Source organism: Streptopelia decaocto (genome assembly GCF_964273445.1).
Source record: "Streptopelia decaocto genome assembly, chromosome: 2".
NCBI lineage: Eukaryota > Metazoa > Chordata > Aves > Columbiformes > Columbidae > Streptopelia > Streptopelia decaocto.
The window spans coordinates 118,043,238-118,066,757 of NC_138655.1; the positions used below are offsets into that span (position 1 = coordinate 118,043,238).

The following is a 23,520-nucleotide window of genomic DNA, read 5'->3' on the forward strand; positions in this document are numbered from 1 at the left end:
ACACAGTGATTAAAAATTATTGCTCTAGTCCAAAAGTTTCGTGATATTAGGCTGAGAAGACTCAGTGTCCTCTAACTCCCAGAGCTGATTAAATGAAATAAAGGCATTTCTTTCCAGAACAGAGTAAACTAAAAGCAAGTATCTAGTACATTCAGGGACGGTGTGAGTATGCATTAGTGCATTAGTTGAGCACTTGCTTTTTTTCTCTCATATCTGAGCTTTCCTAAGTGACAGTGAGTGGGGGTGATACTTTTGCACTTTCCAGTATCTTTATGCAACCTAGAAAGCTTAGACTTTATAAGGAGGTTGATGATGACAACTGCACATGGTCGTAAAGCTAAAGGGGAGTGTTGTAGCTTCCCCAGAGATGTCTTTTATTCCAGAAAACTAGGGATTCCCTTCGCATAAGGGTTCCCAAGCAGTTTAGGTCCTGCTTTCTTCATACTGGGGACTGAGCATCACTCGTTCCCATTGCAGCTGTAACGATCTGTTCAGCTCCTGAATAACATTACTGAGACCTGCCTGCCACTAGTTCTTAGCCTGTATTGCACCCATATTTTTTTGCAGGTTTTCTAACTCTGAGATTTTGGTCTTGCTCACATGGACTCTGAAATCTGAAATACTGTCTGGGAGTCTGCCAAGGATCGGGATAGGTCCTCAAGTGCAAATATTGAGTGCCTGTCTGTGCAGTGGCTGTTCTAACTACATCATATCGTTTTTGAGTCAATGAGATAACCTATATGCAAGTAGCCATCAACAGTCATATTTCTCTCTTCTTCGAAAAACTATGAGTATATAAGGCAAACTCAATCCAGGAACTTCTCAAAGAATTTATATTTTATAAATTGTGTATTTCCTGCTTCAGAGCACTGAAAAGCAACAGAGAAACTAAATAATTAAGCAGAGCACAGTCAGTGGCCCTGAACAAAGAAATGGGTTTTCTTAATGAAGAACTTTTCTACTAAGAAGTAATAATACCTGTTTTACTGTAATTCCAGTAGTTTAGACTGGAGCCCATTGAGGCCTCAGCTGTTTCTATGTATCAATTTTCCAGTGCTTGAAATTGGGTCTTCATAGTTGTGACTTGGAGGTTTACAAGCTATCTAATATTTATATCACATAAATAAAAGAAACTACTTGTGGATAATTTCCAGACTGTTCACGTTAAATGCTTCTCTTCCAGCCAATCTGCTGCCAGAAGGCTTTTGCCAACACTGACAAGATTGTGTTCAGCTTTGAGTTCTACAGCCTAAAAAGAGTTAAATACCTATTGGTTTCCTTTCACTGTTTTCAAACATCAATTAAACAGAAAACAAGGGCTATAAATTATGGTGACCTTTGCAATGACTTTTCATTTGTGGAATAGAAATGTGATGGTATGAAAGCACTGTTAATAATAAAAAAAAATTAATAACTTCCTCAGGAGCTGCCAAGCAAAGTGTAAATTGCTTTCTGCTTGGCATCAAATTTTCATATAAGGTACTGTATCATGGAAATTTTTAGTCTTGTTAAAATTCAGATGACCTAAAAATGATGCTACTCCTTCACCTCTGTACACTTTGTCATCTCAGCTGACAAATATGATTTTTCTAGATTTAATCAGAATTTTATGATGACTTCTACTGAAAATACAGCCTGGTGGTTTTCCCCTGTTGGCCTGTAAAATATATAGGGAACAGTGGGTTTATTTGCTGGTCTGAGAACTTGCTAAAAATGTAACAGCCACAAAAAGCATGCTTTGGGCTGAATAGCAGCACCAGCTTTCTATTTAATGGAATTTGCATGTTTATAGCTTTTCAACTAGTTTTTAAAAACACTTTAGGAAACGCAGCACCAGTATAAATTTTCAGACAATAGTTCTGTAGACCAAAGATTTTCCTTAGTTCATGAGACAACTATATCATTCTTGACTATAGCATTGCTAGGTTATTTCATAAGCCTGATTAAAAATTCCCCCAAAGAATTGTCCTTTTGGTGAGCAGATAGTGAATTCTCCACAGTGCTTTAACTCTTGGCTGCTCTTCAACTCAAAGGTATCAAGTAACAACCAATGAAAACGCGTTGCTTTTGTGCTAGTTATGTGTTTGCTAGAAATAGTACCAGTTATCTGTGTGGGACACTCAGCTCTCCACACAGCTGATCTGTGCAAAACACTGAAGCATGGCCTTGACGTGAAGAGCTTCAGGTCCTGTAGATAATTTCCATTTCCCTGGTTTCCAAGGGCATCCTGTGTTTATGATCACTTGTAAGTCTTAGATAGCAGGTGACAGTGAGCTTCTACCTAATCCTTGTTCATCCTTGTATATGCAAAAGCTTCTATTTCCATCTAATTTTGATAGAAGAAGAAAAATTCTCCCTCAGGCTGTTTTTTTCCTCAACTTCACTTTTGAACTAATGGTGGAAGATGGAGAGGACATCCTCAGCCCATACTTTAACTGTTGAATTACTTCTTTGTTAGTGAAATCTTAGCTAGGATGAAGAATTGCTTCCACACTGAAATTACCGTGTGTTTATCACAGTTCTGCAAAGCTCACTGCTTTTCAGTAGCTCACAGACAAAAGATGCATTTTATGAAAAGATGAATTTTAGTATTTGTTCATCTGTCTTTTGAGCTTCCTTTCATTTGATGCTGCCTGACTGCAAAGACAGTTTTCCTGTTCTTCAGCAGTGATGGTGGGTCAACAGGAAAGCAGATGAAAATTTCTGTTAACTGTCCGTCCACAGTGAGCAGTACAAAGAAAAAACAACTTTGAAACCCAACTTCCAGCTCCCTCAGAGTTTGATGGGAGAATTCAGAAGGCCCAAAGCAACAAGTCCTTTTCTATGTTTTAATTCCTGCTGTTGAGATGGTGCTTTACACTGTGAAGGCCTACTTTGGTGTCTATATGTCATTCATAGTTCCCCAAGGGGAAGCTCACAGCGTGGCTGCATCCAGATGGGCCTGCCAAGTAATCCTGGCTGCTCAGTGGGGTGCCACCTTCTGTGGAGTGACAATGGCCTAAAGAGATGAAGAGGGAAAGCAGCGTGAGTCCATCCCAGGGGTTGAAGATGCAAGTCCTTTTCTCTGTATAAATTGTCCTTGAAGGGAAAGTGCAGGTAAATCTGTACCATGAAGCAGATGTTCGGATCGTGGTGTCAGCTGCAGCACTGCTCTTTTTGAGGTCGGTTTTAACTGTTGACACAGCCCAAAGGTGTGTGTAGCTGTCAAGTGTTTCTTTTGAAAATTCATTCTGCTTTAATAAATTGGAGAAATTCCTTGTTCTAGCGAAGTCCAGAAATAGCAGATGGCTCATATGTCAGGCATCAGCAAATCCCAAAGCTGTGGGCATGACCCCTGTCCATGTTCTGTTGAGAAATCTACCTGCCTTCAGGATTAGGTTGCCCAAGAGTTTTGTGTTGTCTGTAACAAGACCGAAAGTGTAAGTTCCATTTGCTTATAACATATTGTTGTTGAACTTAAAAGCTCTCTTCTGCAAAAATAATGGAAATTTATTGTGATTGCTTGTGTTCTGTGTTGTGTTTTGGAGAGCATTCAAGCTAAGAAGTTCTAACTTCCTGAATATTCAATTGATGGGACTGGGTAAAGCCAAACTGTGCTTTCTTTAAGCATTTGAGCCTTCATCATCTCTGCAAGTGGAAGTGCTGTTATGGACTTGGGGTGACAATGGGATTAAAGACATGGCATGAAGTCATCATCCTGTCAGAATGCTGTGGACCTGTGTTTAGGGTTACCATGGCACAGGCCACCAGATTTTGCTTGAAATGAAACAGATCCTGCAGGTAGTGGGATAAGTGGCTGTGGTCAAAAACAAGTCAGCCTGTTGGTTTGGGTTTTTTTAAGTGTCTGCAGCACTGTAGGTAATTACCTTCTTCATGATTATCAGCATGAAACTGCACCTAGCAATAATATTCTCACCATGTTTCACGCTTAGCCAGCATTTCTAAAGAGACAGTTAAGGCTTTACAATTGCATATGAGATCAGGAATATTTGAGAAAGAACAGCCTCTGGTGAGTGGCAGAAGTTAAATAGAGCTGATACCTTGTGTTATACAGCATCTTTTAACCTAGAGAGTTCTGTGAGGGTTGGTGAATTTATTCAGCTGTTCTGTTCACCAGTGCTTTGTTGTCATGAGTCAGTTAAGCTGGTTACCAATGCTTGGCCCTGCTGCATAGTAATCAAAGCAGGGAATTGAGCTGGGATTCCCATGCTGAGGACCCTGCCAGGCTTTCTAGCCAAAGAGTAGAGTAACTGTGAAATACCCTCACAAAGCAAACTGGGGACAAGGTAGACTAATTGGGCTAATGCTATTGCATGCTGCTGACTGCTGAGAGAGGTATGAAGAATTTTATATTGCTTGTGTAGCTGTTGGCAATGCTTCTCTCCATACAGATTTTTCTCATGCGGTCCCATGCTCTGACATGCTGACTTGATGTATCATCTCAATGATGTGGGAAGACTGGGGAAATTCAATGAAATGGCTATATTTCAGTACTGTGTCTGTCAAGGGAAGGATGTCAGTCAATCACAGGCTGGAAAAAGCAAACAGTGTCTTATCGCTATGTGAGACTGAAATTCTTAATGTCCCTTTGTGCAGACCTCTGCCTCTATTTTCAGGCACTTCACTCCTTTGAACAGTTACATATTTAACCTGTGTTGAGCACAAGTGTACATCTTGCTGCATTTCACAGTGGAGAACCATTTCCCCACATTCCAGCAGCAAATTAGAGATGAGGAGAAACAATAACAGAAACTTTTGTTATTGCCTGAGGAGATCTGCCATACTGATGAAGCAATTAAAATGACACCATTAAATTAAAAGAATTACACATCTACTAGAAATGAGTTTAGGAGATTGTTGTGACTATGAAGAAAATTTTAAAACTGATCATTCAAATGTTTTCATTATTGGATCTTCTGATCCCCTATTTCAAGAGATGATAAATGGATCAAATCAGTGTCCACTTACAAGAGATCTCAGGGACAACACACTGAACTGACTGGTCATCTGACATAGAGAATATTTCATGTTGTAGCAGTAATGGTGATTTCAAATCACATTGATTGTAAGTGAAGATCGAAGTTTTTGAGGTAGACTAAGCACCCGAGTGAAGGCAACCGGTATCCTTTTTCACTTATTGTATTCTTATTATACTTTGCATCACTGTTATCAGAACCAACATCTCCAGCTAGACTAAGTAAAGAGCTTAAGAATTGAATTTGTAAGTAATGCTGTTTTCCTTTTTGTGATGGTCTTGTCTTGGCATAGTCAGAGCACATTGACACAGCTGTGTGAGGAGACAGACAGCAATGGTAGCACTGGTTTGCATCTGTTCCATCGCTGGTAGCATCTGTTTGAAGATTAACTAAAGGATTTCAGCTGTTAGAGCTGTCAATCTAACACCTTTGATGAGCACTAAAATAAATCCGTGCTATGAAGAATTGCTCGGGTTTTTCTCCCCTGCTTTTGATTTACTTGACTCTTTGTGCCCTTGCCGATAACTACTAGCAAGACTAATGCATTATAAACTCTAAAAAGTGAAGCAAGCGGCTGTCATTTTTTGCACAACAGATGTTCCTGGTCAGGAATCAGACAAAGGATCTCATCCCTCTTCCTCTGAGCAATTTCATTTTTCTGTTCTGTGGCACTCCAGCCACCTCCTGTCTAGTGACTGACGTGCCCAAGTCCTACTTCATTTTATGATCAGCTCCTTTAATCTCAGAATCATTAGAGGTTTTTTTCTGTATCTGAGCAAAGAGTGGAAAAAGGAAATTGCTTTATTGTTTACAGGGTCACCAATAATGCATCATAATGAAAAGTAGCAAAGGCTTCTTGAAAAATAGGAAAACCAAATACTACATTTTAGGGGAACTGGAAAGTTCTCTATGAGCACTTTTTTTTAAGAAATAGCAATCTAGATTTGATGGTGTTTCTTTAGCAGTTGTAAGGCTTGGGTAGGGATAAGCAGTGTATAATCCATCAGATTCTTGTAATGAAACTTAGCGAGGTGGAAAAATTGATATATTTTTAAGAAAAGTTGTTTGCTATGGATCCCATTCTCCACTCCTTAATCATGAAAGCCGTCCAAAAATGAGTAATTACTGAGGTTTTTCCTTGCTTTCCATTTAGTTTGATAAAACTGTATTGCTCTGCTGCTGTTCTGTAGTGATGGATGGGGACTGCTGGTGATGTCAGTTCTATAGTTACTCTATAGTTAATTGCCCAGTGATTAGCCTAGCACAGAAGACAGCTGTTTTGCCTATGCACAGCTCCTGACTCAGCCCCCTGACTGATCGAGTATACCCACCAGGGAGCAGTCATTGCTCACCCTGCAAAGGATGCTGCAGACTGTGTCCTGTGGTCCTACCAATATCTTCCAAAGATTTGTTAGAAGGGAGATTCAAGGGGAGTTGGCCATATCGTATGCATGTGGCCAGCCCTGCGCAGAAATGGCAGCTGCCACCGCTCATACAAATAGTTGTGTCCGTGGCCACAGTCACAGCTGTCAGTCCTGATAAATTAGCAAACTGTATTTGAGGAGCTCATTGCAGTCCATCACTGGGACAAAAAGAAACCACTCATATGACCTCTTTTCCATTTGACAGGTTGACAGGACAGAAGTGATTCGAACCTGTATAAATCCCATCTTCTCCAAGCTGTTCACCGTGGACTTCTATTTTGAAGAGGTGCAGCGGTTGCGGTTTGAAGTCCATGACATTAGCAGCAATCACAATGGGCTGAAGGAAGCAGATTTTCTTGGTGGCATGGAGTGCACTCTGGGACAAGTAGGTATCGCTCCCATTTTCACCCTTCGTCTCTCATCTTTTGTATGTACATAAAATATATTGCTTTGTTAAATGACTGATGGATGAGATTTGTCATTCATGACAAAATCCTTAATCAGTGTTTTGAACAGGATAATTAAGAACTTCTGCAGGCTTGATTTACTGCTGTAGTATAGCTTTAAGTCAGCCAGTGCTATAGGAAACTGAGTGTCAGTGATTGGCCTTGTACAGTAAGAGCACAGGCTCATTACACTAGCATTGAGAAATAAGCTGATTTGGGAGAAAGTTACTGTTCCTAACATTATATGAGATTTCAAGCAAGTTCCAATTCCAAGGAATGCTGACAAATAAATTTTTTACACATAGGGTAGTGTCCGGTGATGTGGCAAATAGAGAGATAGGGTTGGATTCATTCTCCTGACTCTTGGTCATCCAAAAATTGAGTGTCTAGCCTGCTACTCTTCTGATTTCCATCTTTAGTTCAGTGGAGAGAAACAAACAGTTCTAGCAGTTGATTCATTCCACCTGAGACACCTATCCTAGATTAGGATAAATTGCCTTCAGGAGATACCTGTCTTTCTCCATTAGTTATCAAGAGTCTAGACAGCTGGCTTAGAATAGATACCTGAATTTTTAGATGACTAAATTTAAGAGCGATGAGTCCTACCTCTGGGATCGATATCTAGAAGTCGTCAGAGCCAGGTCCACAGTGAATTCCTATACTGCTCACTGGTAGCACGCTACAGTGTCTCAGGTATCACAGTTTAGTTCTAACTAGCAGACTTTTTGTTATGTCGGGTCTTGTAGCACAGATCTCAGCTCTGTCCATAATGGCAACACCAAGGATGGTCCCAGTCTCACTGAGCTGAGTGTAAATTGACTCCTAACTCTGTGGTCTGGTCTCTGTGATGAGAGCAAGCAGTTCTTTCATTCAGATTACTCATTGCAGTTCTTCCATGTAAGTTTGTAGCCTGAGCATAGTGGCTTGGCATGGAAGATTCTGCGAAGCTTTTGTTTCCTCTTTTCTTACCTTTTGTTGTTGCTTCTTCAGCCCCACTGCACATGAATCCCTTTGTTTTTCTTCCCAAAGCCATTGGGCCAAACATGCTGAAAGAGGAGAGGTCTTCTCAGTGAGAGAATTAATATGAAATATAAGTATTTAATAACTTGAAAGCTCAACATGAAGATATCAGTATTTAGCGTATTTACAGTGCACAATAAAGTCTGTTCTTCGTGACAGACTTTTCGTGGCCTTAATCAATAAAAATAAGCTATCCTATAACACCAAGGAGAGTGAGAAACAAAGAAAAAAGTTGTTACAATGTTCTTCTTGCTTAATTGGCTTGAAAATGAAGGGAAAAAATGTCATTGCTGCTGCCTGTAACATAAATGTCTTTATAATGATTTGATCTCTATAAATAGCACACAGCTGGGTTTGTTGCAGTGTAATTTTAATGGTAACCAAGAAAAAATAATAACAGTGTGAAATCTATTCACAGTAATGTAGTCTTGAGCTCTCTGATCTTGTATTTAGACCCTTTTGGTGGGTTCCTCCCTCCTCCCACCTTCTGTTTCTTTTATTTATTTATTTAATTAATTTCACATAATTCCTCAACTGATTTAAAATCCCAAAATGTTAGTGCTGGAATTACCATCCAAGAAGAGCCATGATTGGGAGTCCAGTGTTGAAAATCCTGCAGCACAAGCTGTACATGTGGAGCGTACACTCATGCTCAAATGTTTAGTATAATTACTGCATTTTTTAAATGATTATAATAGAACCATGGCTTTTCTTGAGATAATTTTGACATGAATTGTTGCTCTACATCATTTTAATGCCTGAGTGAAATGTGATTTTGTGTGAGAGTGTGTGCCTGCCTATTAACTCACTTTCCCATTGCAAGCAGGTTTTATCTGAGACATCCAGGCAAGCTCCAGATTTTTAGCCATAATCTGAAAGACTGGTTCCCTGCCCGCCTACATAAGTGTGTCAACTTCTACTGTGCTCTTTTAGGTAGTACTTGATCTATAAGAGATTCACCACTAACTGTACCTGTTTGTAGATCATCATTTAGATATGTAGTAAACTTGCATTTTTTCCCAAATTATGTAATACTCCTACCTAAAACAAAATTAGTACGAAAAAATACTGGGAAAGGCAATTGCATGATTAAGCTGAGAGAGAGAAGTAAGTTTCTCTTTCTTCTGATCTATCTGAATCTTAACATGCAGTCTACCCAATAGATACAAGCTTATTTGAAATTTGGGGTCCTGGATGGGAATAATCACAGAATGTCAGTGATTGAAAGGGACCTCAAAAGATCCTCCAGTCCAATCCGCCCACCAGAGCAGGAACACCTAGATGAGGTTACACAGGAATGTGTCCAGGCGGGTTTTGAATGTCTCCGGAGAAGAAGACTCCACAACCTCAGCAGCCTGTTCCAGTGCTCTGTCACCCTCACTGAGAAGAAGTTTCTTCTCATATTTAAGTAGAACCTCTTGTGTTCTAGTTTGAACCCATTACCCCTTGTCCTATCATTGGTTGTCACCAAGAAGAGCCTGGCTCCATCCTCATGACACTCACCCTTTATATATTTATAAACATGAATGAGGTCACCCCTCAGTCTCCTCTTCTCCAAGCTAAAGAGCCCCAGCTCCCTCAGCCTTTCCTCATAAGGGAGATGCTCCACTCCCTTCATCATCTTTGTTGCCCTGTGCTGGACTCTCTCCAGCAGTTCCCTGTCCTTCTGGAACTGAGGGGCCCAGAACTGAACACAATATTCCAGTTGTGGTCTCACCAGTGAAAAGAACCTCTCTCCACCTACTAACCACCCCCCTTCTAATACACCCCAGGATACCATTTGCTTTCCTGGCCACAAGGACACAGTGCTGGCTCATGGTCATCCTGCTGTCCACCAGGACCCCCAGGTCCCTTTCCCCTGCACTGCTCTCCAACAGGTTGTTCCCCAACTTATACTGGAACCTGGGGTTGTTCTTGCCCAGATGCAAGACTCTACACTTGCCCTTGTTCTATTTCATTAATTTTTTCCCCACGCAACTCTCCAGCCTGTCCAGGTGTCGCTGGATGGCAGCACAGCCTTCTGGCATGTCAGCCATTCCTCCCAGTTTGTTATCATCAGCAGACTTGCTGATAGTGCACTCTATTCCCTCATCCAAGTCATTGATGAATATATTGAATAGTACTGGTCCCAGTACTGACTCTTGAAGAACTCCACTAGATACAGGCCTCCAACTAGACTCTGCCCCATTGACCACAACTCTCTGATTTCTTTCCTTCAGCCAGCTCACAGTCCACCTCACTACCTGATCATCCAGACCACACTTCCTCAGTTTAGCTGCGAGGATGCTGTGGGAGACTGTGTCAAATGCTTTACTGAAGTCAAGGTAGACCACATCCACTGCTTTGCCATCATCTGTCCACCTGGTTATGTCCTCATAAAAGGCGATGAGGTTGGTTAAATATGACCTCCCCTTGGTGAAGCCATGTTGACTGCCCCCAATGACCCTCTTATCCCTGATATGCCTTGAGATGGCACCAAGGATGAGTTGTTCCATCACCTTTCCAGGGATGGAGGTGAAGCAGACCAGTCTATGGTTACCCAGGTCCTCCTTCTTGCCCTTTTTGAAGACTGGAGTGACATTTGCTTTCTTCCAGTCCTCAGGCACCTCTCCCATTTCCCAAGACTTGTCAAAGATGATGGAGAGTGGTCTAGCAATGACCTCAGCCAGCTCCCTCAGCACCTGCAGGTGCATCCCATCTGGACTCATGGATTTATGGATGTCCAGATTACTTAACTGGTCCCTAACCCAGTCCTCATCAACCAAGGCAGACTCCTGCATTGTCCTGACTTCCTCTGAGGCCTCAGTGGTATGGGGCTCCTCAGGACACCTTCTGGCAGAGTAGACAAGAGACAAAGAAGGCATTCAGTAACTCTGCCTTCTCTATATCTTCTGTCACCAAGGCACCCACCTTGCTCATCAGTGGGCCTACATTGCCTCTGGTGTTAGTTTTATCTGCCATGTATTTGAAGAAGTTCTTCCTGTTGTCCTTGACCCCTCTCGCAAGGTATAGCTCTAAGAAAGCCTTAGCTTTCCTAGTTGCCTCCCTATGTCCTCTGACAACAGCCTTATATTCTTCCCAAGTGGCCAGCCCCTCCTTCCATGGTCTGTAAACCCTCCTCTTCCACTCGAGTTTGCCCAGCAGTTCCCCATTTAACCAAGGAGGCATGGAGTCAACCGCCTCTTCCTAAGTGACCCTGTAGGCAGGCCTTACACCACATCCTCACCTACCTCTTCTTCAAGATCCAGGGCCTCAAACCTATTATGGAGGGCAAGTGTGTTCCTTTGGAAGCTGTTGTTATTAATAGTCTCCTCTCAAATGCTTTAATAAATCTGTGTCTCAAAAGAGTGATAAGGGCGGTGACTTGTAGGCTGTTATATCCTGAACATACACTGTCTAGTAACATCCCACTGGATTTCAGTAAGACATATTTCTTCTGTTCTTGTAGACAAGCCAATTCTGTGTCCCTACTGGTATTAATAAATACTCTTGGTAGCAGCATCCTGGATTGTAATCAGTTATACCTGGATGTGAACAGTAGATGCATCAACAGGCATTTCATGTGCCACAGTATTTAAACAGAGTAGAACAAATGGCTATGGACAGATACCTGCTGGGTGTAATTGTGAAAAGGTCCATGTGCTAAATAGAGACATTTACTTAAAGTGGTTTCTTTTGTCCATCATGCTCAAGAGTTGCTCTTTTAAATAAAACAGAGTTTTTCTTGAAGTAAAGCAGAGTATTTCTTGAAGGGTTTGAAAGGGAGGAGGTTTAGTATAGGGTTGGGGGGGGATTTTTTGGTATGTTTTTAAGTACTAGAAGTCTGTTCCTTCCACTCAGAAAGGCTCTTTTTACATTCTAGTTCACCAGCTTCTTCAGAGTGTCCTGGTAACATGCTGAGTTGCAGAATGCTAAAAATCTGTTCTTTACAAGTGAAATGATAGATCAAGAAAGCCCTAAATTATTAGAGAATATACTAAAATTGGAAGTTCAAACAAATTCTCTTCAGTTAGTAGCATCATCTTAATTTTTTTTTTTTTGCAATTATATGTAGTTTATAAAGGAAACATAAGGAACTTTACATCAAGAGAAAGTACCATACTCCAACCAATTAAGCTGTCTATGCTGTATTACTTAAATGAAGTGGCATTGTTAAATGGTAGGTTAAGATGCATAATTAAAAACTATGCATTTAAAAATATTATTTTTCATTTTACAGTTCATGTCTAAGTAACTACATAAAACTAATATCTAATGATAGTGTTTTTTAGAAGTTAAGTTGTACAATCATACCCTAGCTACTTAGGCAAGGAAACTATACTGTGTTGTGTTTGTAACCTCACAAAGATTATTGCGAATCTGAAGCACATTTGTGAAATTATGGGACATTTCAGGGTGTTTTTTAACACCATCGTCCTCTAAAACACAACAGAGCACGAAACATCCTTTATCCAGACATGTTTGTGAAGTAAGTTATTTGGGTTTTACCTTTGGCTTTGACTTGTTTAGGAATATGCCTATAGAAAGAGCAGATGAATTCTAGCAAAGTTAACATTTCTAGTTTTTACCCTAATTTTAGGGATCTGTGCACAGAATTCCCACCTGGAGGATATTTCTTATCAGAGTTTGAGCATGCAACCAGCTTCTTCTGACAAAGTCTGTTAATTTTTGGGTTCAAGACTGAATCTGGGTAATTTCATCCCACATGAAAGAACTTGGAGGAAGATAGGATTGGGAGACCTGTGTGAGGCTGGAAGTGGAGAATAAACTGTGACAGAGTAGTGGGGGTGTTTCCACTGCACTTCACGAATAGCTGAAATTGGAAGTTGAGTGCAGTTTACTTGGAATGCCACCCAAGGAGGTAGCACAGATGTTTGGGCATGTGTGCTCTTCCTGTTCAAACCAGAAAGTAATTTAAGTCAGAAGGGACCTCTGGGGTCTCCAGTTCAATCTGCTGTTCAAAACAGATTAGAGCAGGGGCTTGTCCAGTCCCATTTTGAATGTCTTTGAGGATGGAGATCTCACAGCCTCTCTGAGTTTTACCCCAGTGCTTTGTCACCCTCACAACAGCAATGATTTCCCATCCCTAGGGTTTGCCTGCCTCTCTCAGAACCAGAGAAAATCAGAGGCAGAATGAACCCTCTCTCCTGTGTTGTGTGGAAACATTTACAAATACTTGTAGTAGCCTTCAAGTGGGAAAGGAAGTCTTCATTGGCAAACCAAAAGTAAACAAAGCAGGGGTGAGGTAGCCATAGCTGGTCTTGCTTTGGGAGGCTCTTTGATTCACTCTAAATATTTGCATAGGCACTGGCAAGAGGAGGCACCCACATAGCTTTGTAGTGGTGAGCAGTGAAAACACAAGTAGTAATATTTTAACATTTTAACTGCTATTTTGAGGCACCGCTATGTAAAAGTGACTTCTTGCTTTCGGTGCTATCGATCACTTCATCCTCGGTTGTGGTTTTACAGGTGTTGTCTGTAATTTAGGAGAGTAAATTCCTTCCCTTCTCTTTCCCCTTTGATTCTCCCTTGCCCCTTCCCCATCCCTAGGAAAAATGTTCAGGCACTGACCCAGACTATTCACTTCCAACTGAATCCCTACCTAATCGCTGAAGGTTTTGTATTTTTGTTGCTTTTTGTTTTCTCACGAAAACTGTGGTTGTTTTGAGGGGCAGAAGATTGATTCATTATTTTTTTATTTAGTGGGTTTTTTAATTTTTTTTTTTCCCATTAAAAAATGGGGAAAAAACAAAAACAAACCCAAAACTTAGATGGACAAACACTGTCAGAAAGTTGATAGCTTAATTTTCATGTTATTCAGCTGGGATGAAAAAACCCTAAAAACAGGTCCTTTTCTGTTTATGTGTTAGTGCCGTCATCATGTGTTTTTAAACCTCTCTAAATCTCTCTTAGTTGAGTTGTTCTGTTTTATATTCCATAAACTTTATAAAGCAATGAAATTGCATCATTTAGTCCAGTAAGGGCTCAAACTTTTCAATAGGAATTCAGTATCAGGAAGGTGGCTTAGGAACAATTTTTTCCTCTGAAGTTTCACCCAGAGGTCTCAGCCTGATCTTTGTGGACTCACAAAAATTATTTCAATGAGTAATCATTTTCTAGACAAGAACTAAAACAACTTATATTGCCAAGACATTCTTGGTTACTGCTCATCTCTGCTTGTAACATCATTAGATTATAGGAACCAGTAAAGTTGTTATGTCTTAAATGTTGTGAACCATGCCAGCTCTGCAGTGTAGGAATAGCCTTTGTAGCTTTTCTTTCATTACTTACCACAGCTGGTCTTTGCCGTTTTCAAATTTATGATTCCATTCCTTGTTTGGTTTCATTTAACTTATGGAATAAATTTTAAAAGTTTAAATATTGTTATATTTCAGAACTCCCTTACTTACTCAACTAGTAGCACAAGTAAAAAACTGCAGACATGTACATATTTTCCTGCCAAGAACCTTTTCAAGTATTATTTACAGATTTAATATTTCCTGTACATGCATTTGTGCACAAATTATATTGAAAATCTTCCTTCTCTGTAATGAGTATTATTGTTTCTTGTGTGCTTTTAATAATATATGTCATTAGCAGATTATGCACTTGAAAATGCTGACTGATTATTAGTTCCGTTTCAGCCATTGCAAATCCCTTTGCTCTTGAATTGGAGAAAGGCTAAAAGAGCCATGATTGCACCTGAATTAATTAAATTCAAATAGTCTGTGAAATAATATTTCTTTAATAGACTGTTGACTGCTTCTCTGGTGAGAAAGACATCAGACCAGTTTTTTCAAGGTATTTGAATTCCTCAAACTCATTAGATTTCTGTATGGTACCTTAGATACCATAGGTATCTAAATACCTTTAAATACTTGGCCTTTGATCTCCTCCAAATGAAGTTGCTCAGTTCATTAGTGGGATGAATAATGTACTTTATTAGATATGAATGTCATTTTCTACCAGAGCTGACTCAGAGCACAAGCAAATCATCAGTGCAGCACTCTTCCCTAACTTTCCCTAACCGTTTAAACACCTCAGTTATCCCCAGGAAGCTCTTGGTTTGCCATTGCAGCATCATCTCTGAAGCTGGAAGATTTTCAGTTCTAGATGAATCTTGCCAGTCAAAGTTAGTGGACTTACTTGTACAGTTTGTACTGCTTTGTTTTTACATATTTTATCTTTTGGTATGAATTCCTTTTTCAGTCTTTAGAAAAGTAATTTAAAATTCAGTTTGCCATTATAATGAGTTGTTATTATTATGACTAATTATAAAAAGGCTGCTACCCTACATACTAATTAAATCCAAACACCTTTTATGCTATTGATAAGCTATTTCCTGTAATAACTTTATTGCCATTTGTGATAAGGATATATTTTTTTCTCAGTGTTCTGTTTTGCTTGACTGTTTTCGGGTACAGATATTTAACAAAGACAGGGAGGGGTGTAATCTAACTGTAAATAGACTGGTCAATGCTATAGGGAACAAAAGAAATCTTGAAGAGTGGTGAGTATGGTACAGAAAGTATCACACGCACAGAGAGGATGATTATAGCAGTAAAACTGGCTCTACCAAGAAAAAAGAATTCTGTGAGCAGTTAAAAAGAATCAAATGTCCTTCATTATGGACATACACATCTGAACTTGTTCTTTTGCAGGGATTTCTTAGTATCTGTAAAGGGGTGAGCCCACCCCCAAAGGCTTTTCTTCATGAGTGTGGAGTAATGGCACTGGTGTCTATCTGATCTCTTTTCATGTTGAAATGTAGCATGCTTGATGCATTTTTGACTACCTGCCACCATTCATGGAAATTATTTGGTGGATTTAGATTTTGGTGGATTATTTGGTGCCTGGGGGATAGATAGCAAGACAGACATAAGTACATCACAGTTCTATAAACCTTGCTTTGTCATAAACCAGGCTAAAGATGAATGTGTGAAGGAGACAGTTTTTACACTGTGAGCCAGAGCTACTTCAGTTCTTCTGCCCTTGCACACAGGTGAAATGTTAGTGAAGTCTGTCATATTATTTGTGGGTATTTAGAAGCTTACAGTATTTGACTTACATGGATTAGAGCAAAAGCATACTGATATTTTAATTGACAAGCTTCAAGATATATTTTACAAATGTTGAATCTCCATTTTTCTAGCCACTCTTGTATCATTCTACTTACAGCAATATCATGAAAGCATTACAGTCCTTCATTTGGGAGGCTACTTATTTTTATGCAAGAAGGGGAGAGCTTAAGAGACCATGTGCTATAACTAGTAAATACTTCTTATATGGTTATGTCCTGAGTTTTACATATCACAGAATCGTTCTCGTTTTCATCACTGAGGATGAAAATTGTTTTGGAAACACTGTACTGTCAAATAATTTTAATTGTATATTATAAGATCCGTGCACCAACTTGGGAGGATAGCAAATGCTTGTCAAGAAAGGAACGGAATGTAGATAGAACATACTTTAGGTTAGGCCAGCTGTGCAACTTAGCACTTTTTGTAGCAAACAATTCAAAAAGCTGTAACTTCAGGAGTCTCTGAAAAACTCATTCAAATCAACTGTTGGTTTAGAAAGGCAGGTTGCTGTACAGTGCTGAGCAGTCTGAACTTGGAGGTTGAAATTTCACAAGTACTCATCTCAATTTTTGAAGCCAAGCAATGCTGAGCACAACACGGTACAAGCAAAAAGATCCCATACTATTCATTGAAAGATCCAACACAGTTGTTCCTCCCTAAAAATGTGAAGGCCATCCCAAGAAGGCTTAAACAGCGTTCATCCTCTCTCTACAAGCTGTGAGGTGCAGGCAAAGAGGATGACAGTAAGATAGAGACAGATTTCTTATAGAGTGGGTTTGTAGCATTTAATATTTTAGTAGCTATTAGTTAATTTATCTAGAGGACAACTGACACTATATTACAGGAATCTGAAGAATAGCCTTTGAAAAGGAATATGTTTGTTCACTTTTCTAAATTGAGAAAAAAAAATGAAAATATGGAGGGCTGATATAAGGTTGAAGACTGCGTTTTCTCAGTTTGGGATATTAACTGAGGCCATCTTAAGACATTAAATCATTACCAATAGCTAAGGCAAAATGCTTGGAAAAGACAACTGCAGGGCACAGAATTAGCCCTTGCTGAAGTTTAAGGAGTAGGGAGGAAGCAGAGCTGTGGTATTGTGAAATGTAAATCATTATATCACAGATAAATGGAGTTTGGGCAGAATGTGTTTCCTATCTGGCCCCACAAACTTCACCACAGGGAGGTGTGCATGCTCTTGTAAATAAAGTAGAGCGATGTTTGAAAAAATATACTGGTAGCCAAGTGAAATATGCCACTGAAGCACAGACGGTGTGAGAAAAAAGATGCGATTAGCTCGGAGAGGTTTAGTAGAGGATCAGTAGGTAGTCTCACATCTAAAGGTGCATGGGTTAGCAGTGCAAAAGCAGCTAGAATGCTCATGAGCCTTAAGCTGGACACTAGTGCATGAGCTAAACGTGATGGCAAAACCATGGACAAGTCTGAGAGCCTATGGTGGTCATTCTGCAGCTAGAGAGTGCCCAGGGGAGGAAGGGAAAGTAATGCTTGTTGAGTTAGAAGCCGTATCGAGCCATGAGGCTGATCAGGGATGAACATCCACTGGAGGGCAGTTAGATGTCTAGAGAAGAATTTGCAGATTTTTGCAAGGGTTGGTGAGAGGTTCAGGAGAGACATTTTTTGAAAGATTATAACAGCTGCTTTTCTTGATATATCCACACAATTCTAGTGAAAGCTATTAGAAAAACGCTCTGTTTCTACATGTACCATTGCTGTTTGGTGGGAGATTGTGTCTCGAGAGTCGAGGTTGTATTTTGTGTGGCACCAAGGGCTCTGCACTGGGCAGGTGAATGCATTTGATGGTGAAGACTCAGTCTGTGTAAAAGGCATTTGGATCCAGGGAAAAACGCTAGTAAAATGTGACTTGGTGACTCTTTGCATTCCTGAAAATAGTTGGGTCTGCTAGAAGGAAGTTTAGCAGCTATGCAAGTCCATATAACAGGAATAACACATCTGAGAGAAAAATCAATTAAGAAATGATTGTTTAGCTAAAGCTAATTGAGTATTCCAGCTGGCAAGGAAGAGATGCAAAGACTTCTTGGAGTTGTGTACTGTGGAGGGAAATGTGTGCCTAACCTGGCTGTCTAAATAACTAAATCTGGGGTTCCTGTAAGAAAGTCCAAGGGGCAGAAGAGGTCTGAATAAAGAATTAGAGACTTTGAAGGAGATATTTAAAATGATCCTAACCTTCTAGTTTTGTAACCACAAAGCTAAGTTGCTTTGTGGTGGTACACTCTTACATGTCACTAGCAGAGTATTTACCCAGTCCTTGGCTCTGTCAAAATCACAGAGCAGTGGTTCACATGGCACAAGAGTTAATAAAAGTGAAGTGTCATAGCACATAAATATAAAAGGAGCTGTGGCCACTGTCTGTGGACATTTCAAGAAGTGTTTAACAAAAGAATGTAGGTGTTATGTCCAGAGATAGGTATTATGCAAGTCAATTTAATTGAAGCAAGTAAATAAACAAAAACCACACAGCCTTCTGATCTCAGGGGAAATGTGGAGTGTGACCATCAGGCCTCTGTTTCAGGGTGTCACCTTGTGAAATGGTTTGTGCTATTGAAAGAACTTCAACCATCCCCAGCTGTCAATGGAAACAGGACTTCTCAGTACAATATAGGGGATTTATCTGTTCCTGCCAATGCTAAATCACTAGGTTAAAAAGCCATATTGAAATTTTCTCATTAGTTTGATTTATGAGGATTGGGAATTCTGTATGATATTATTGAAAGTTATTTCTATATTTGGTTAAGGAAGGACCATATAGAGAAATATATTTTAAAAGGTTCTTGCACAACCTTGGGTCATTAAATTTCACAGCTCACCTTACACAGTGGTGATTAATCACGACTTGGACACAGGAGAGAGCAAACCTTCATCAGAGTCCTTGTCTCTGAGTGACTGCTGAGCAATGCACTGTACACAGCTGGTGTCAGTGCCTCAGTGCTTTTATCCACCTCACAGTTGCACCTGTTCATACTTTTAAAATAAAGAAAAAAAGAAAAGCACAATTTCTATATTTTAAATTGGAAATAGGATCGAAGAGCAATATGTGAATCCAGATTTAATTACAGCAATATAGAGCCTCTGTTCGGATCTGTGCTTAGCCTATTTGGGCTTGTATGTAATAAGGCAAATTTATTAATAGATCACGTTCAAGGGAATTTCCCACCCCTGTCTTACCATGGAGCTGATATCCCTTAGTACTATAGACCAGAAATCTAGTTGAGATGATATTCTGTTGAGATGATTGCATATTTGATAAATAGGAATCACTTCATGTGCATATCCTTCTCTGAAGACATTCCAAACATGCCTGGACACATTCTTGTGCGATCTGCTCTGGGTGAACCTGCTTTGGCAGGTGGGTTGGACTAGATGATCTGCAGGGGTCTCTTCCAACCCCAACCATCCTGTGATTCGTTGATATCCTCCCTCTGAAACAGAGCAGCAACTTTTACATTCTGTTCCTATTCCCACCTCTTGAAAATGTATTCAATATGATAAGGACTACTAGATACATAGCTGTCTCAGACCAGAACTGGATAGTAGCTTATATGTAGGGGTAGCTGCAAATAAACTTCATTCCTAAGTCTCTCTTGGCCTCACTTCTTAAATCTCTGCATCCATTTGTTCACCAGTAAGTCATGCTTCTGACAAAATGTTCATGAAGAAACCTGTTCTGGAAATGTAACGAGGTTTACTAGGCCAGAATGGAATGCTACTATCTGTGTTTTGGAAAGAAGAGAGACATTTACCTTCTGCACTTCTTCACATCAGTTTTGGACTTTTTTCTCTGAAGCTGAAGTTTTAAATTGCAAGCTTTTGAAGTAGGAGTCAAACCAAATTCCTGACAAATGGAAGACCTGTAGTTAATTGCCTTCTTTTTAGCCATTTTGCAACTTCAGCCATCTCTCTAACTCTGAACTTAGAAAAGTGCTTTCTAGGCCCTCAAGTTATCATTGTTCAGGACTTGCTGTCTGACAATCAGGTCAGCAAATGCTTTTTGTGATAATGTTCAGAAGATTTGCACCGATACACAACAATAAATATAATACATAATTGATGGCAGTTTCTTTAGAACTGGTTCTTTTAACCAATGAGAGCTGGTTTGTACAGCACACGAACAAAAAGGGCAATTTACTGCTGAGGAAAATAGATTCCTTGACAGTTATTGCAATGATAGTCTGCAGATCCTAAATCGCTAATTACAGATTGAAGCAATGATGTTGGCACATTGTTGCCAGATGGAAGATTCATTTTACTGGCCACTTAATTAACAACTGGTAAACAGTTGCACCCAAATACACGTATTTACATATGCTGAGTGCTTACTGTGTCACAATGATGCTGATGGCTTAGAGAATGACTCTTATTAGTGCGAACTATTAATGGGAATGTCAGAATAAATTATCTTCTCTGGAACTGCAAGCCCTCTATCTGCCACCTGCATGGGACCTCCTGAGCTTCAGATTTCTGTCTGCCTGATGCCTCTTGAAAGCTGGGATGCTTTCCAAAGCAGCAAAGGGAGCTGTAGGAATTTGGGTAGTTCAGGAGGAGAAGTCCTGCTGTTTTCTAAAGGAGAATAGCTGAAGGATAGGTTCCCATCCAAGTTTTATCTCATACCAGGTGTACACATGTAACATATCTGAAAAAGCTTCTGGTACACAATACTCCCAGCTTTCTGTGGAAGAGCTTAATGTGTTTTACAAAGCTGTCTGTGTATCTTGAGGTTGGTACAGAACCCATAGTTTAATGATAAATTAGGAATAATCTGTCATATTTCTGAATTACCTCTCATCTGAGAATCTCAAACAAGGTTTTATAAGTTGCACCTCACAGTTCACAGGAGCACAATGATTTTTATTTGAACCTGTTAAGGTGGCAAGAAAACAGAGGTATGGGTGACTTAAGGGGTCACAGCAAACAATTTTTCCAAGATCCTAGGGAAGAAAAAGGTCATTTGAATCCTGGCAGTCCTGGTCATCTTACCAGTACTCCTGTCTGTTGTCGCCATTGACCAGTACTAGTGGTGAAATCCAAAAGTTAATTTAGAAAAGTGAGATGATGGCAACAGGCTGGTTTATGGAAGGCAGTTGAAAAAAGACGAGTGTTAAATTATTCACTTAAGTAACACCAGCTGCAAAAATGCAGGGTAAGAAGCATCTGGCAATACGAAATGGTTGTAAAATGGACATTAGTTAACAGTATCATCGTGTTCTTAAAATAAGTCAAATGAAATTCTGGAGTGTATCAGCAGCATAGCTCACAAGGCATGAGAAGCTTGGTCAAAAAGGAAAGGTAGGACAAACTTAGGTTCTGTAGTCTAAAGAAGACTGTGGAGAGTTGATATTAGTCTTCAGATTTAAAGATTGCCTGGAAGAGGCAGGGAAAAAGTTGGTTCTCCTTATTCATGGTACATTGGACAGAAATAATGGCTTAAACTGCAGAAAATCGGGTTAGTTGTTAAGAAAATATATTTACAGTAAGGATAATGAACACCATGATAAATTTGCAGAGGAGGGTGTTTCCCTCTGCCTCTGGATATCTGTAGGAGCTGATCAGACGCATATCTGTCCGGTGTAGCTGACTCAGGTGTAACTGGTCCTGCATTAGGACTGGGAAGCTGGGCAAAGTGGTTCTGAATGTCCTGTCCAGCCCTGTGGCAAGCCCGTTGTCCAACCCTGTGGTGGCTCTCCTCTCTCACATTTAAAGCCCAGTTAAAACTTGTTTCTGTCCTTGTCATTCCCTGAGGTTAGCTGAGGATAATCTGGAGATGCTGCTTTTCCTTTTCTGCTCAATTCAGCAAACTGATGGGCAGGACAAACATGTTTCCTCGTGATGATGTTGAGCTAAAATTTACATCCTATTCACTCCTATCTCACAGTACCTTTTTTTGCCTAGCTGTGACTTTGTATTACACTCCTCCAGCTCTGGCCATTACCTACTGGTGTGGTTTATTGCTGAAATGTGTATGATGCCCTGTACTCTAATGAGGGGCCTGGAGCCATTCTTTTCGCTTGATAATTTCCTCTCTTTTACGACTAATACATCTGTATATTTTGCCAAAGATGTCTGTTTATGGATCATTTTCTTTGAAGTGTTACAGATGGGGCGTCCAGATGAAGTTTTCCAAGTAATGTTGAATGGGATAAAAGAGTTTCTAGTATAAAAGTCACAATCCAGAGGTTAGGGTTTTTTTGAGGGCAGAAGCAATCTTTTGCTCAGTGTCTCCAAAGCACCTGTTGCAACACAGTCCTGGTACAATATTGTAATGTTAAAAATAAGATTGATTGTGATTCCTGAACTGTGTTTGGAGTTACCTCTACATCTGTCTACTTTTTGAAATCTTCCAATTAAAAAATAAATAAATTAAAACAGCATTTGCTTTATGGACAAAAGAGACCTCATGTACTGGAACATCACTGTAGCTTACTAATTATGCATTATTTCCGGGTTTTCTGTTTTCTAATATTTTTATTGGTCTAGTTTTAAATGTTTCAAGATTGTTAGGGAAATTTAATTATTATGGTTATAAGAAATACAATCTTTTGTCAGTGTCACTCTGATAACATTTATATGAAATACATTTATAGATTTGTCAATCGACAAGTTCATTTGCAATGTGGAGTTCCAGGGGAGGTCTGGTACCTGGTAAATAAGGGAGATAATTTTGGAACTAAAGCTATGGGGCACATTGTTTAATTCTGTCCTGAGTCTGGAGTTGCTGATATTCTGAAATAAAATAAATGCCTTCTCTTTGAAACGGACTTCAATTTCCTACAAAAATAAATGAGGTTTGGAGACATCTCTGATGGGTTTGCTGTGTGCAGCTCTCTGTGTATTGTATTCTAAACCTACTTAAAGTTTGCTTCTGTCCTGCTGTTGCCATCACGGCGATATTTGAAGCAAGTCTGAAGTGGAATTTCTGCTATTCTGTTCAACTCAGTGAACTCTGTTCTTCCCATTCTGCTTGACCACAACTGCTTGCTTTGTCCTTCCAATTGCATCTGATCTGCAGGCTTCCTGGAGAACCTTTGTTCTCAATCATGGTCTTTCTCTGCTAACTCTGATTGTGGATGAAGACACTAGCTTGATAGAAAAAAAAAAAAAAGGCAACATAAAACTGAAATGACAATAAGCCATGTATTTACTACCAATTCTAATTTTTCCCCTCTGTTTTTATTTTTGTGCAGATTGTTTCTCAGAGGAAACTCTCCAAGTCCTTACTCAAACATGGAAACACAGCAGGAAAGTCATCTATAACAGTAAGTCAGTCTTAAATACACTCTTATTTTCCTGTTATTTAGAAACATCTAATGTGATTAATTCTCCCTAAAAGCATCCTGCTAAGTAACCAGAACAACCCTTGATTGAGAAATGTATTTAAATTGTTTGTTTAACAGATTACTTGTACTGTTTCTGACAAATGCTTATTGTATGGAAATAGCTACAAATAATGTATGATTTGTACAAAAGCCATGATATTTACTACTAGTACATTTAAGGTACTTTGATGACAGCAAGAAACTTGTGCTGCTTGATTACTTTA

The 23,520-nt window shown here is 39.7% G+C and overlaps 1 protein-coding gene across 1 annotated transcript in view; it reads left to right on the forward strand.

The window, feature by feature from the left end:
• Window positions 1-23,520, forward strand: part of CPNE4 (copine 4) — a 280,894-nt gene that overhangs the window by 149,573 nt on the left and 107,801 nt on the right. The window contains exons 3-4 of the mRNA XM_082044514.1: window positions 6,606-6,785; window positions 23,165-23,236. Of these exons, the coding sequence (XP_081900640.1) occupies window positions 6,606-6,785; window positions 23,165-23,236 (252 nt within the window). The remainder of the gene's footprint in view (window positions 1-6,605; window positions 6,786-23,164; window positions 23,237-23,520) is intronic.